The 12696-nt window shown below is 38.9% G+C and overlaps 1 protein-coding gene across 2 annotated transcripts; it reads right to left on the bottom strand.

The window, feature by feature from the left end:
* Positions 1 to 722: 722 nt before the first annotated feature.
* ARGLU1 (arginine and glutamate rich 1) lies at positions 723 to 10006 on the bottom strand. Of its 2 annotated transcripts, none has more exons than XR_012627595.1 (4): positions 9387 to 10006; positions 5218 to 5443; positions 2791 to 3359; positions 723 to 1585 (listed from the first exon to the last, which is right to left on the bottom strand). XR_012627595.1 is itself a non-coding variant. In XM_074859305.1 (4 exons), exons 1-4 carry the CDS (start codon positions 9740 to 9742, stop codon positions 1421 to 1423), a joined length of 831 nt encoding a protein of 276 aa, XP_074715406.1. In that variant the 5' UTR covers positions 9743 to 10001; the 3' UTR covers positions 723 to 1420. The 2 variants fall into 2 exon arrangements, 1 of the variants encoding a protein (XP_074715406.1); XM_074859305.1 differs by having other exon boundaries at positions 2791 to 2874; positions 9387 to 10001.
* Between the last annotated feature and the right edge of the window lie 2690 nt (positions 10007 to 12696).

Here is a 12696-nt window from a genome sequence, read left to right as displayed (position 1 = left end):
CAGGCAACTACTGGTATCTTTCATTTTATGATTACTACAGATGTTGCACAGTGACAGGAAAAAGAAAGTTTTAGAACTGGACAAGCTATAGCAATCCAGGTTTTGGTAGAAGAATTATATACAAAAAGGGGACTTTTATATATAGTTTTTAGTCTGTAGTTTCATTTTTCAAAATAAAACCTGTATATATAAATGGATAACATTCAAGATCTGTATATGAGTAACAGTTGCTTTCTGGTTAAAACAATATATTTAGACAGAATCTCACTTTCTGTTTTTCACTTCCAAGTATGCTAGCCGGTCCAGTCCTTCGGGAAAAAACCTTCCATTTTTAAATCCTTTAGGATCCATCAGATTCATTATATGGTAATGACCTTAACTTACACAATATACTATATTATGAGGTGAACTGAAGGGGATTAGATAGCAAAGTATTGGTCTGGGTGCAGTAAGCCAAACAGCTGTTTAAACATGATACTACAGCTGAAATAAGTCTCTGTCAGAATAAAAACCAACATTCATGAAAACAGCAGCAGCCATCGAAAACATTCACAACTGCAGGGATCTTTTACTGTGTGTAATTTTGCATTATAAGTAGGAGAAGCCACAATAGTTTAAAGCAAAATTAAAAAAAATACCACTACAGTCTTGAATTTAATAATGTGAATTGTCACTCTTATAGCTGTTTATAGAAGTGTACTAAAAAAATTTACTTAAACATATGAATTTAAGACTTTGACTTTATTCAGCAAATTGGTTTATTTACACAATGGGAAACGCTGGTTGAATGCTGTCAATGTAATAAAAACAAATCTAACAGAGACAATACTGAACTCTCTCTATGTATTCATAGCAGAAATGACAAACTATTTCCTTACCTGTATCAGGAACATCAAGCGCAACAATGGGACAGTATCATAGGACACTGATTTGACAATAAACCACAGAGGTCCAGTAATACTATGGCAATTTACTCATGTATTTACTGACTTTAAAAAAAAAAAAAAAATTAAAAGTCAGCAATACCCAGTATAAAGTTCTATCAATTATCAGAGTCAAACTCTGATGAGAAGGTCAGTAAAACCTTATCCGATCATCCAGAATTCATAAAGTGACCCGATCTGCTTCAGACCACTAATACAGAAACAAAATTGATGAGAACAGATTACCCTCTAAAAGGCAACCATGATCTGATAGGGTTTAACTTAATGGAAGTTTAAAAAAAAAAAAAAAATTAAGAATTGCAGAGCACAGCCCCTATTAGAACAAGCTAACTTTCCAGACTTTCAAAAAAGACAAAAAAAAAAAATTGAGAGAAAAAAAACACTTCAACATGAAGCTACCATACAAAGTTTTTTTTGTTTTCCTTTTTTGTTAGGTTTTTTATTTCTTTTTTCTTTTAAGAGTTCAGAGTTGCAATTTAATCCTGGCTTTTTAGTGAGAAGGACAGTTTTGGCCTAGACTTTCCTTTGCCCAGGATAATTTTTTGCTCTTCCTTTTGCTGACGTTGTCTCTCTTGTTCTAGTTTCATCCTCTCCTCATGAATCTTTCTTTGTTCTTCAACAATTTTCAATTGTTCTTCAGCCTACATATGAAAATGGTAGAATTTAGGCCAGTGTATTTTGTAGTCATAAAAGCAATTTACAAGTCCGTATTAACTTCCAAACAGGTCCAATCCTGCACAGGTATGTAAGCAGTTCTACCTGAGCTAGATGCCACAGTTGGTTTCAGTGAAGCTATTTATAAATATGGTTATTGGAACTGAGTTTAGAAGAAACACTGAAAACTTTTTACAGCTAATCTATCGAAATCTTGAGTGTTTACATGCAATGTTTTTCATCATTGCTTTGATAACAACATATTATATTTTAATTAAGTCAGTGTACATGTAGAGAAATTCCTGACACCTGTCACGTGTCAGATGAAGACACAATATAAGGAAGTAACAGACTTTCAAACAGAGGTTTCCCCACCCCAAAACCCATCTAAACCCCCCTAATTCAAAACCTTCTTTACTTGATTTGTAACAAGTCAATCCACGGACTTATTGGTTCCCAGAACTCTTCCAAAGGTGCTTATTTTGTTTATTATGTCAGTTAACACCTTAAATTTTCTATTTGTCCCATTTTCACCATATGAGGTTGGGAAAAGGGTAAAGCAGAAAGATCTAAAGCAGATGCAATTCAAACAAACAGTTTTAAGAAGCATCATCTTTACCCGAAAAAGCTGTTATTACTTGGGTAATTGAAACTGACACGAGTTCAATCAAAATTTAGAAGTAGCTTAGTTTGGCTTATCATCATTAATTTATTAAAATCAGCTAAATCATATTGTTTTCATAAGGCAGGCACCTGCTTATATAGGCCAACATAAGCTAGACTTCCATAACTTAGACAGCTTAAGCTTATGCTGAAAGTCCCTTTCAGCACTTCTACATCAACACTGTACTCGTCTCAAATCCAGTTTGTACTTGTCCTGCTCAACAAAACAGAATTAGTCACTTCTGTTCTAGAAGCTGAACATGTCTGCAATCTTACATCAACCTTCCTTGTGAGATATGGTTAAAAATGTACTTTTTGAATTCTGAAGGCAGCTGTCTTCCTCTAAATTAATTGCACCTGAACTATTTTTTTCAGACTAGTGTTACTGCTAAGGATCTGGTCTCTTAGGCTCAAGGGAAGGAGAGCAACAGTAACCAGCAATTAAAGGGTTGATTTGTTTAACTGTGTTGCAAATCAGGCAGAGGGACCTGTATTCCCCTACAGAACAGTTAACTAATTCTTCACATACCAGTTTAGCTTGTGCTTCTGCAATTTTTCGATTATTCTCTTCTAGTATTCGCTCTAGCTCCTCACGCTTTGCACGCTCTTCTTCCTAAACGGGAGGACAGGGCAAGATGTTAGTAAAGTAAAATATTCATTTCTGCGTGTTCACTAATCTTTCTCAGAATTCTTCTGTGAACTGACTTAAAGTGGCAGCTTTACAGCCACCTATTTTGTCTCACAACGGTAAATTGTGCAGCCACTAAAACTGGTTTCTAGTACTCAATTTAAATCATCCCGCCCAGTCCAAAGAGCAACCAACTAAACCCTCCCTAATCATAGAATCCTGACAATTTATTACTAGAATTTTAATATCACACAAATCAACAAGGACAACTACAAAAACTGGATAGTATTTACCAAATTAAAAAGTAATATAGAAAATATAAATAAAGTGAATAGTTTGTCTCACCAATTAAGTATACCTACGTATTCTTTACCTATACTCCTTTAATCAGCATTAAAAGTTGAATATTTACTGTCTTGTCCAGTGTCCTGCAGAGTGTGCTCCTCGGCTGCCATACGCGCCAGCTTCCTCTTTAAAATGATTTGTACTGTTAGCTTGGCAATACCTGCATCAGCAGCTCAACCATTTATAAAGAAACAACATACAAGGAAGGCTGAGCTGAGGAATGCAGATGTTTATGATAAGAAGGAACAAAAATATGTAAATCATTCCTAAGGCAAACAATTAATAAGAAAAATACATTTACTGTTAGTGAAAAATACAAATGGTAATCCATACTTCATGGAGCTATGGGCTTCTTTCATGGGGAGAATGGACTTAACATTCAATATTTTGACAATTTTAAGACAGCTGAAACTGTCATTTGCAGTCTGAACTTGGAATTCAGGAGTCCAGGGAAGGCAAAATCAGGAAATAAAGCCTTGCAACTGTTGTTTTCTTGGTGAATTGTATGCAACTCTGTTATGCAACTCATAAATATGAAGACTGCGTGAAAGTTTTTGAGGTGTTTCAGTTCACGTAATATATATCCGAATTATTTTAGTATTTGGAAGATTTAAAGTTAGCCAGAGGTTTGTGTCTGTGTAAGAAAAAAAAGTTAATACGAACAAAGCAAGCATACGAAGAGAAAACTTCTTACTATGACTAGTAACCAGCTACTAGCTAGCACTCTTCACTCCAGGCATGGAAGTTTATTCCGTCTTAAAAAGAACTGATGGGACTTCTCCTCATCACGTGACAATAGCAAAAATACGTTAAAAAAAAAAAAATCCATCTGATCAAATGAAAACCTCTATACATGAAGCACTTTCTGACTACAGACATCTAAATTCAACCTAAATTCTTTCATAGTAAGGTTAGAATTTGCAAACAGGTTTAATATTTTTAATATTTGTTGTAATTCAGCGTTTGAGGGTTTGTTTTTTGTTTTAATTTAAGGCTATGATGTGACAGACAAGTCACATTTAGTATGAAGGGGAAAAATTCACTGCTACTGTCTTTCCTTTTGTGAGCCAATCAAAATATCAATTTAAAATAAACTGTGTAGGAGGTACAGAGTGAAAAAGGCATTTGAGACCTAGGACTATTTAGCACAAATTTCCTTTACAGTTTAAAGTTTGTCTTGAAATTTCTGGATCCTGGAATGATTGGTGCAGGCAGGCATCAAAGCCTTTAGTAGCAAATTACTGTCTCACAGAAAGACATTTTCAGCTTCTGCTCCAGCTGCTGATTAAAAAAACCAAAAAAAACAAACAAAAAACCAAAACCCAAGTCACATGTTCAGCTTGACTTCAGACAAGGGCAACCTGCTCTTTTATAACTTCTAGGGAAAAAAAAGGAGTTGTTAGTAGTTATTAAAAATGGATATAATGATTTGGACATAGATCCTTCGTGAAGACGTGGATGGGTTTATGCTCGAAGTCCCAGAATTAGTCCAATGTATGCTCAAGGAAACTGTTCATTTTAAATGAAGAGTAAGAAACCTATTTGTTAAAGACAGGTACTGCAGCTCGCTGCTGGACCCTGCTTTTTGCCTGACTGAAGGCAAAAGCCTCTTACAGTCTAGGTAAACAAAATGAAACAAATGAAGGATACATAATTACAGATTTTCAATACCCTTCCCCAAAAATGAAAGGACCGCTGATAAATCCTGCAGCCATGGCAAAAGTTTCAAACAATTCTGAAATATGTAGGTCAGTTCCATTAAAAATCAAGTATCCTTGTTCAGGTTTTAGGAGAATAACTGTTTAAATATCAGTGAGCTCCTCTGAATAGGCTAGAAATTAAGTTTCGTAGCAATGCAAGTTTATACGAGAAGGGAATTAGATTTGCTGTATTCCATCTCTTTCTGAACCGAACAGGAAGCACAAACCGACACTGAAAGTTTTGCCATGGACTGTCTCTACTTTCCAAACGACCGAGCGTTACCTCTCTGGCTTTTTGTGCTGCAAGTTCAGCTTGTCGCTGTCGCTCGAGTTCTTCGAGCAACTGTTTTTCCATGATGCGCTTAGCCTCCTCCACCCTGCGGAGAACCTCTCGCTCAATCTCATCCTTCCTTTTCTCCAACTCTTCTTCCACACGTTTAGCCACAAGCTCTTCCACTCTTCGAGCAGTTTCTTCCTCTATGAGTTTCTCTTCAATTTCTTGTTGACGACTACAAAATGCAAACATGAGGATTACCTTTTTAATCAGTAAAGAATAGTTGCACTGAAAGAAACTTTCAAAAACACAGCATCAGCCACGTTACCGAATCACTTTTAACCAGTTTTATACCTTATACACACAGATCATATATTTAAATAATGTTTTGCCCTACATTTAAGGAAAGCAAATATTCAGGCAATCAGTGTTCCTATCACATGGAACCCATTCAGACCATACTATATTTAGCATCTCTCCATCTTATCTCAAGAGACCTAAGTTTAAGACAACAGCTTATCATACTACATCTTGATCATTTTTAGGGGAGAATAAAAAAAAAAAGAGCCCACCCAACTTCGGCCATTCCTCACCCTTCAGGAATTAAATGGTCTCAATTTTAAGCCATATGTAGGAATAATATCCTGTAAAATCTTGTTTTAAAACCAGCACCTCAGAGGCACCAAACATGTCTAATAACTAAAACAGAACACAGAAGCAACAGAATTTGTGATCTGAATATTTTAACAAGAATTCCAGGTATTGTATCTGTAATCTAGTTATCCAATCATTTACCTTATCCAACTTCAAATATCTCAGCTCTCCTCAACTTCTTTATTGCAGCACTCTGTTACTACCTTAATTATCCAAAATAAAATACACCAAGTGCTAAATAAATCCTAGCAAACTTTTCAGTTTTCCATGTTCTGAATTTCACAAGTATTTTCAAATGTCTTCTTGTCTTTATTTTTGTTTAACAGCAGCATTATCATTTAGCCTGATCACTGTTTTAACTTTCCATTAAAAAGGATACAAAAAGATCAGATCAATTCTCAGGTTTATTACCAAATGAAGAAAAAAAAATAGTCTTCCAGGTAGTAATCACAAGGACAATATGGCAAGTAGATATCCAAAGACCAATAAAAGTGAATACTGTATAGCTATGTTTCATATAGTACTATTTAAAATTATTATGGGTTTTGGGGAGAAGGTTGGTCTTTTTAACCTTGAAATCGAACTTTCATTTTAAGTAATCCATAAAGTAATAGCAATCTTATAAATTCATCTTCTGGCCTGTCAGCACCAGAAGTCCATGATTTAGAGTAACTACTATTGTTGTAATATCCTAATATCCTGTCATTTTCATAATGTTTGCATTATCCTATCTTCTTTATATTGAGCGACATAAGAATTCATTAAAAAAAATGTTACAGGATTTACTAACTTTTAGATTTCCCAGTGTACAATTTGCAAACATGCAATAGGAGATAATGAAGTATGGATTACTGATCTAGATAAACATGTGAAATACCAAGGTGAATTCTGATTTCCCTTGTTCATGTACCTTCTCTTCAAAAGTGTACTGAAACAAGTGCATAGTCTATCTCCTTCAGCAAAAGTTTTGGAACCCTCAACTTAAAACATTCAGCCCCAGAAGACAAATTCTATTTATATTATGTTCCTCAAGACATAGCAAGCTTATCTGGTGGCACATTAGGCCAACATTCACTTTTCCTAAAGCAACACAAAATATCCTGAGGCGATTTTACCTAGACCACTATCACCATCCAGAAAAACACATCAACCCCATTCTGTTAGTGTGTCTCTGCCAACCCACTACCTACTATCCTTTCTGGACAAATTTTTAAACATCCTTTAGATACTAAATACTCTTTTATTTGTAAAGGTTTTTCTTCCCTCTTATGAGTATTTATTCAGCAGCAAGTACTCTCACTGTCCTGTACTGATACAGCTTAGCATAGATAAGAGGCTATTCTACAGAAATAATTTTTCAGAAAGCTCATATTCCTGCGTTTTATTCAACCATTTTAGCTTTATGTTTAACATCAGGGAAATCCAGAATAAAAGGTAGCTAATTGAATATAGTACCGTAGCTACAAAAAATCCTGACACTCATGTCTGAAGTAAGTTTTCAAATACCCTCAGCAATTGATGACATACTCAAATTAAGCACTGGGCCGGCACAGGTTTCATTTTTCTCACTCCAACAAATTCCATTAAAATTTAATTACACCAAGCAAATATATCTTTTCACATTCATAGGCAATGACAATATTACAAATATATAATAATATATATAATGACTTTGAGTTTATCAAGAAAATAAATTATAACCAGATAGAAATCTCAATGATCTATTCTGTACTTTATACCAACTATTAATTTTTTTTAAATCACATGAACTTACAGTTTTTTATATACAGGTGTAAATTTATCATCCTGACCTACTGAGTAACAGATAAGTCATTAATGTAAAAGTATTTTTAGTATGCTCTTATTTACTTCCTAAAGATTAATTTTATAAGATCTGCAGAAAAGAAACTGATTACATTTCAGAAGATTTCTGAGAAAAAAAACCCGTCATATTTGCAAGACCGTCATAGAAAACTAGCACTACAAGAAAAAGCAGAAGCTAGGCTATGTATTAAGATTTGGACACAAGAAAATCACTTTATGAACTGTCTACTAGTTAATTCAGTCAGCAAGAAAGTACTTACTTCTTCCATGAACATGAGTATACACTAACATATATAAAATGTACAGACGACTTACTCAAATACCATAGTTTTCTACTCTATTAAATTTTATTGTTTTTTCTTTTTGAAATTTAAAGTGTATTCCAGAAGCATCAAAATTCTATACCCAATCGTTTCCAATATTATTTCTCCCTCGAAAGTTGACTTTTCTGTTGCCAATATCACTCAAATGTCATATTCCTCCTATAGGTCATGAGTATTTTAAAATTTCAACGCTTATATAGAAAACTTACTTATGAACTAAACCAGCTCCAGAATACTAGGATAAACTATTCACTGTATTCTGAAATTGTTAAGCACATTCCAATTCCCCACTAATAGCAGATATGCACAGAATATTTTTATTAATGTAGGCACTGAATAAAACTATAAACCACAAAATTAGGATCAGTGACTCAAAAAGCCTTCAACATTTTCACGTGATGTTTATGTTATGGTGTTTACGATGACATCTTGTCAAATTCTGAAGCTAGTGAAGATTATTGACAAACAAAAATGACAATGACAACTCAGGTGATCAAGCCTTCTGAAGTACAGTTAATATTTCATTAGAATAACGCTGAAATAAAACTCAAAGCTCCACCTTGGAACTAACAGAACTACTTGGCTTCACATGTCCAAACAAGTGCTATTTCTGGATTCAGTGCTCCAGTGAGCAAGGGTAACATTCAAAGAACAAGAATCACTTTACCACAACTGTTAAAACCATTGTTATCTCTGTTGCACAAAGGTCTCTCTCATAACTTAACAATATTGTTAAACATCTTAATGCACATTGAATGTTCATGAAGATAGAATTTATCTATCTCTATAGACTTTATAAATAACCACATCCCCCACAATGAAAACTGAGAAAGGTTTCAAATGAAACAGGTCACCGGATCTCTCACTGTCCCATTCGGCAGGAAAATATAAAAACCCCTCAGCATTAATACAGTCGTTGCATAGCATTCCTTAAAAGCCGAGCAACTCCCGATGCCTCCGCTCGACGCCTAACAAGCTCCACGCAACAAAGGGGAGGGGCGGGCGGTGTGGCAGCGCTGCACAAAGCCTCCTCGGCGCGGAGGCCGCCGCAGAGGGAAGTTTCCGCGCAGAGCTGGGGAGTCGCGGCAGATGGGGAGCGAGCAGCGCCGGCGGACGGGGAGGCAGCGCGCAGGAGGCCCGCACTCCGCGGGGGCGGCCTCTAACCCCCCCTCGAGGCAGCGAGGCTTTAGGAAAGGGAAGGATGGCGGGAAAACAGGCAGAGGTTAGGCCTCAGCGAGGGCCTAAACGCCTTTAACCCAGACGCAGGCAGCCCTTGTCTGGAGGAGGAAGACGCGGAGAGAAAGGCACCAGGGCGCCCTTCCTCCCCGTTCCCCTCACCCCCCGCCCTGCCGCCCCCAGCCCGGCCCCGGAGCTCACATTTTCCGCTGCCGCTCGAACTCCGCTTTTTTCTCTTCCTCCTCCCGCTTCTGCTTCTCGTCCAGGCTGCTGCGCTTGCTCACCGTGCGCCCGAAAATGTCAATGCGGTCGGGCGGGGAGGAGGCGCGATCGCGCTCCCGTTCCCGGTCGCGGCGGGAGGAGGGGGCCGTGTTGGAGCGGGAGCGGGAGCGAGACTCCCGGCGCCGGTTCCGCTTACTCTCCCGGGACTTGGAGCGCTTCCGCGCCCGCTCCTTCTCCCGGGAGCGGGACCGCGATCGGCTCCGGTTCTTCTTGTTGTGCTTGGAGCTCTTGGTGTGCTTGGAGCGGGACGAGCTCCGGCTGCGGGACCGGCCCATCCCGGCAGAAGAGAAGAGGAGGCCGCGCCGGCGACCGCCCGACCACCCCCGCCCCCTTCGCTAGCGGCGCCCGAGAGAAGTGCGAGGAGGCTCTGCACGCATCAGCACCGCCCGGGCGGGCCCCTTGTCCTCTCTCTTTCCACCGCTTTGCGCTGCGAGGAGAAGGAGCAGGCCCCGAAAGCGGGAGCAAGTCCGAACGCAGGCAAGATGGCGGCCCTAGCAGAGCGGTGACTCTCCTCTTCCGCCCCACAATGCACTGCGCCGCGCTCGAGCCGTTTGCTCCGCCGCCTTCGGCGTCGCGCCGGAGGAGCACGAAAGCGCTCGGTAATGTTCGGCAGCCAATGGCCAGCGCTGCTCGAGGAGGAAACCCCGGCAGACAGCTCTTCGCTCTGCGCATGCGCGCGGCGGGCGCTTGGGCGTCGCGGCGTGTCGGGGAGGTTGCTTGGGACCGGGGCGGTTAAGGGCGCCCGGGTCGGGCTTTCGGGGGTGGGCCGCGAGCTGCTCCGCCCGCCGGCGTCCCTCGCAGCGGCGCTGTACTTGCCGCGCCGTAGGTCCGTTTGCCGTTAGTGCAGCGGGGCCGGTCGTGCTTGGGCCCGGCCGCGGTGAGGGCAGCCTCCTGAAGAGCCCGAGGAGTTGTGGGTGTGGGGGGGCGCCTTAGGAGGGGAAGGCGTGGGGGGCTTTGGGCTTTTGGAGGCCCATCCAGCCTGGGAGGCCGCCCCGGGAGGCGTGTAAGGGCCAGGCCGGGGCTGCAGTGCCACCTGTGGGTGTTTCCCTGGTGCGCGCCCCGCGCGAACGCTCTGTCCGTGGGGTCCCCTCGGCCCGTTTCCCTGCGGTGTGCTGCCCGGGGAGCTGCGGCCTGCGCGAGCGGCCCCGCCTCCGGTGCCGCCCTGCTCCACAGAGGAGGAATTGCCGTATTTTTCTTTAATTTTTTCAAGCTTTGATTCTTCTTGTTTGTGTTTTGTTTTGTTTTGACATAGGGGGCAGAGGGTACGTACCACTGAAGATTAAGAAGTTATGAAAAACAATTAAAGCCCCCAATAAATTGTGAGCACTTTTTTTTTCTGAGTCCTCTGTTGAACCACAGAGTCACTGGGATCTATTTCCTTGTACTGCTCTCTAAGGTGGCACAGTGAATGGCTGTTTTGACAGTAGGGAGAGTTTACCTGTACATGTTATTGTCCTTTGTTAACAAATGGGCATGTTGGCAAAGGAAGCAGCTTCAGGTCATGCAGAAAGTATGAACTAACAGTAGGCATCTATGTACAAGGTTTTTATCCCAGTTCTGCCATGTAATTGTTAGTCTTTTCTGCCATAACAAAATTTGCAATTGATGTTATTCCTGATTCTAGGTGAATTGGCGCAAACTATAGATTGTTAAGCCTGCTCTTCCAGTGGTAATCAGCTCCTTTATGTCTTTCACAATTTGTGCTTTTTAAAAAATATCTCTACATTTTTAGTACGTTTAAGTATGTTTTGCAAAACATTCCTTTAGTCACTGGACAAAATCCAACTTCAACTAAAGGTCTTTTCATCGAAGTCTTTTGTCTGGCTTATTTTTCTTGAAGGACAACTTTCTTATGTTGAAATTCAGACTTACTCTAATTAGTACCAAAAATAAATAAAGCATCTTTCTGACAGACCACTTTGCAAGTAACAGCAGAGTAATTGCGAAACCTGCATGGCAGGAGTTCAAGAGTCACAGACCCTGAGCACCCTTGTTTGTCTCTAGCCTTGGGGAAGTTCATGCAAGGAAGGTAAAGAAGGAAGTTGACAATCAGATCTTCTTAGCTTCAGACCGGGTAGGTGAGTTTCCAGCTGGCATAATTCCTACAGCAACTGGGCTACAATTGAATACTGGAGCTTTTAAATTCATATGATGCAACAGGTTCTAGTTAAAAGTTCTGTCATGATTTTATTAATACTACATTTCATATAGGATGTACCAAACCTGACCTAGAATGTAGAACAAAAAAAAAAAAGGGACATCACTAATTGTTTTACAGTCATAAGTATAAATTAGTTTTTAAATTATTCACCATGAGTTTTCTCCTTGGTAAATCACTATTAACAGGACCTATATTTAGCACCTTGGCTGTCTGAAGAAGTATCAATTTGAATTGCAGAATTCTGTTTCTATTTGGTAATACTGATTCATCAGAGCTATAAAATGCAGTATACAATATTTTACAAGAACAATTCATGATGATAGATTGTGTGGAATTAAGAAATTATGTAATATGGTATAATTAAATATTTTTCCCAAATCCATTATTGTATTGCTCTGTCTCAGTTTTTTTTAAACTTCTGAATTAATAAGAGCACGAGCTTTTAATACCTATACTAGGTTAAGGTCATTACTCAATTTACTTTGTTATTTTTGAGGACTAAATTCTGGTACTTTTGGAAAAAGCTTGTATTCCTCTTATAAAAATAAATTCCTGAGAGCTGACAAATTGGTAGAACAACATTCCTATCTATGATTTCTTTTTCACTTTGATGTTTGGTAGGTTTTTTTTATCCTATCTCTTTATTTTTCCTAGCTTAATAGTAATAAAATATTAATACTTAGGATTTTTTTCTTTGAGTTGTAATTACAATTGATAGAATTACAGTACCAAAGGAAGTTTTAATACTAAATTTAAGAACCTCGTTTCATTAAATAATTTCATTTCTTGTTTTCAGTTAATTGCAAAAGAAAATGGTAAATTCTCATGTCAGATCCCTTTCAAAATTTTCAGTGTTTCATTAAATTTGTGTATTTTTTTCTGGATTAAATAATATTAGAACTTTTTAGTTTTTAATCACATGTAAATGCCATGTATTATTCATAGTTTGGTAGCCATACTTCATTTCCATGCACTCGTGGTTTTGCATTATTTTTTTTCCATTTTAATATATATCAGTATATTAAAATGCATAATTTGCTTCTTAAAACAGTTGCCTTAGAGTTGGAA

The sequence above is a fragment of the Strix uralensis genome, chromosome 2 (assembly GCF_047716275.1).
Source record: "Strix uralensis isolate ZFMK-TIS-50842 chromosome 2, bStrUra1, whole genome shotgun sequence".
NCBI classification, from domain to species: domain Eukaryota; kingdom Metazoa; phylum Chordata; class Aves; order Strigiformes; family Strigidae; genus Strix; species Strix uralensis.
The sequence above is the reverse complement of the archived record's forward strand: the minus strand, read 5'-3'. Positions and strand labels throughout refer to the sequence as shown.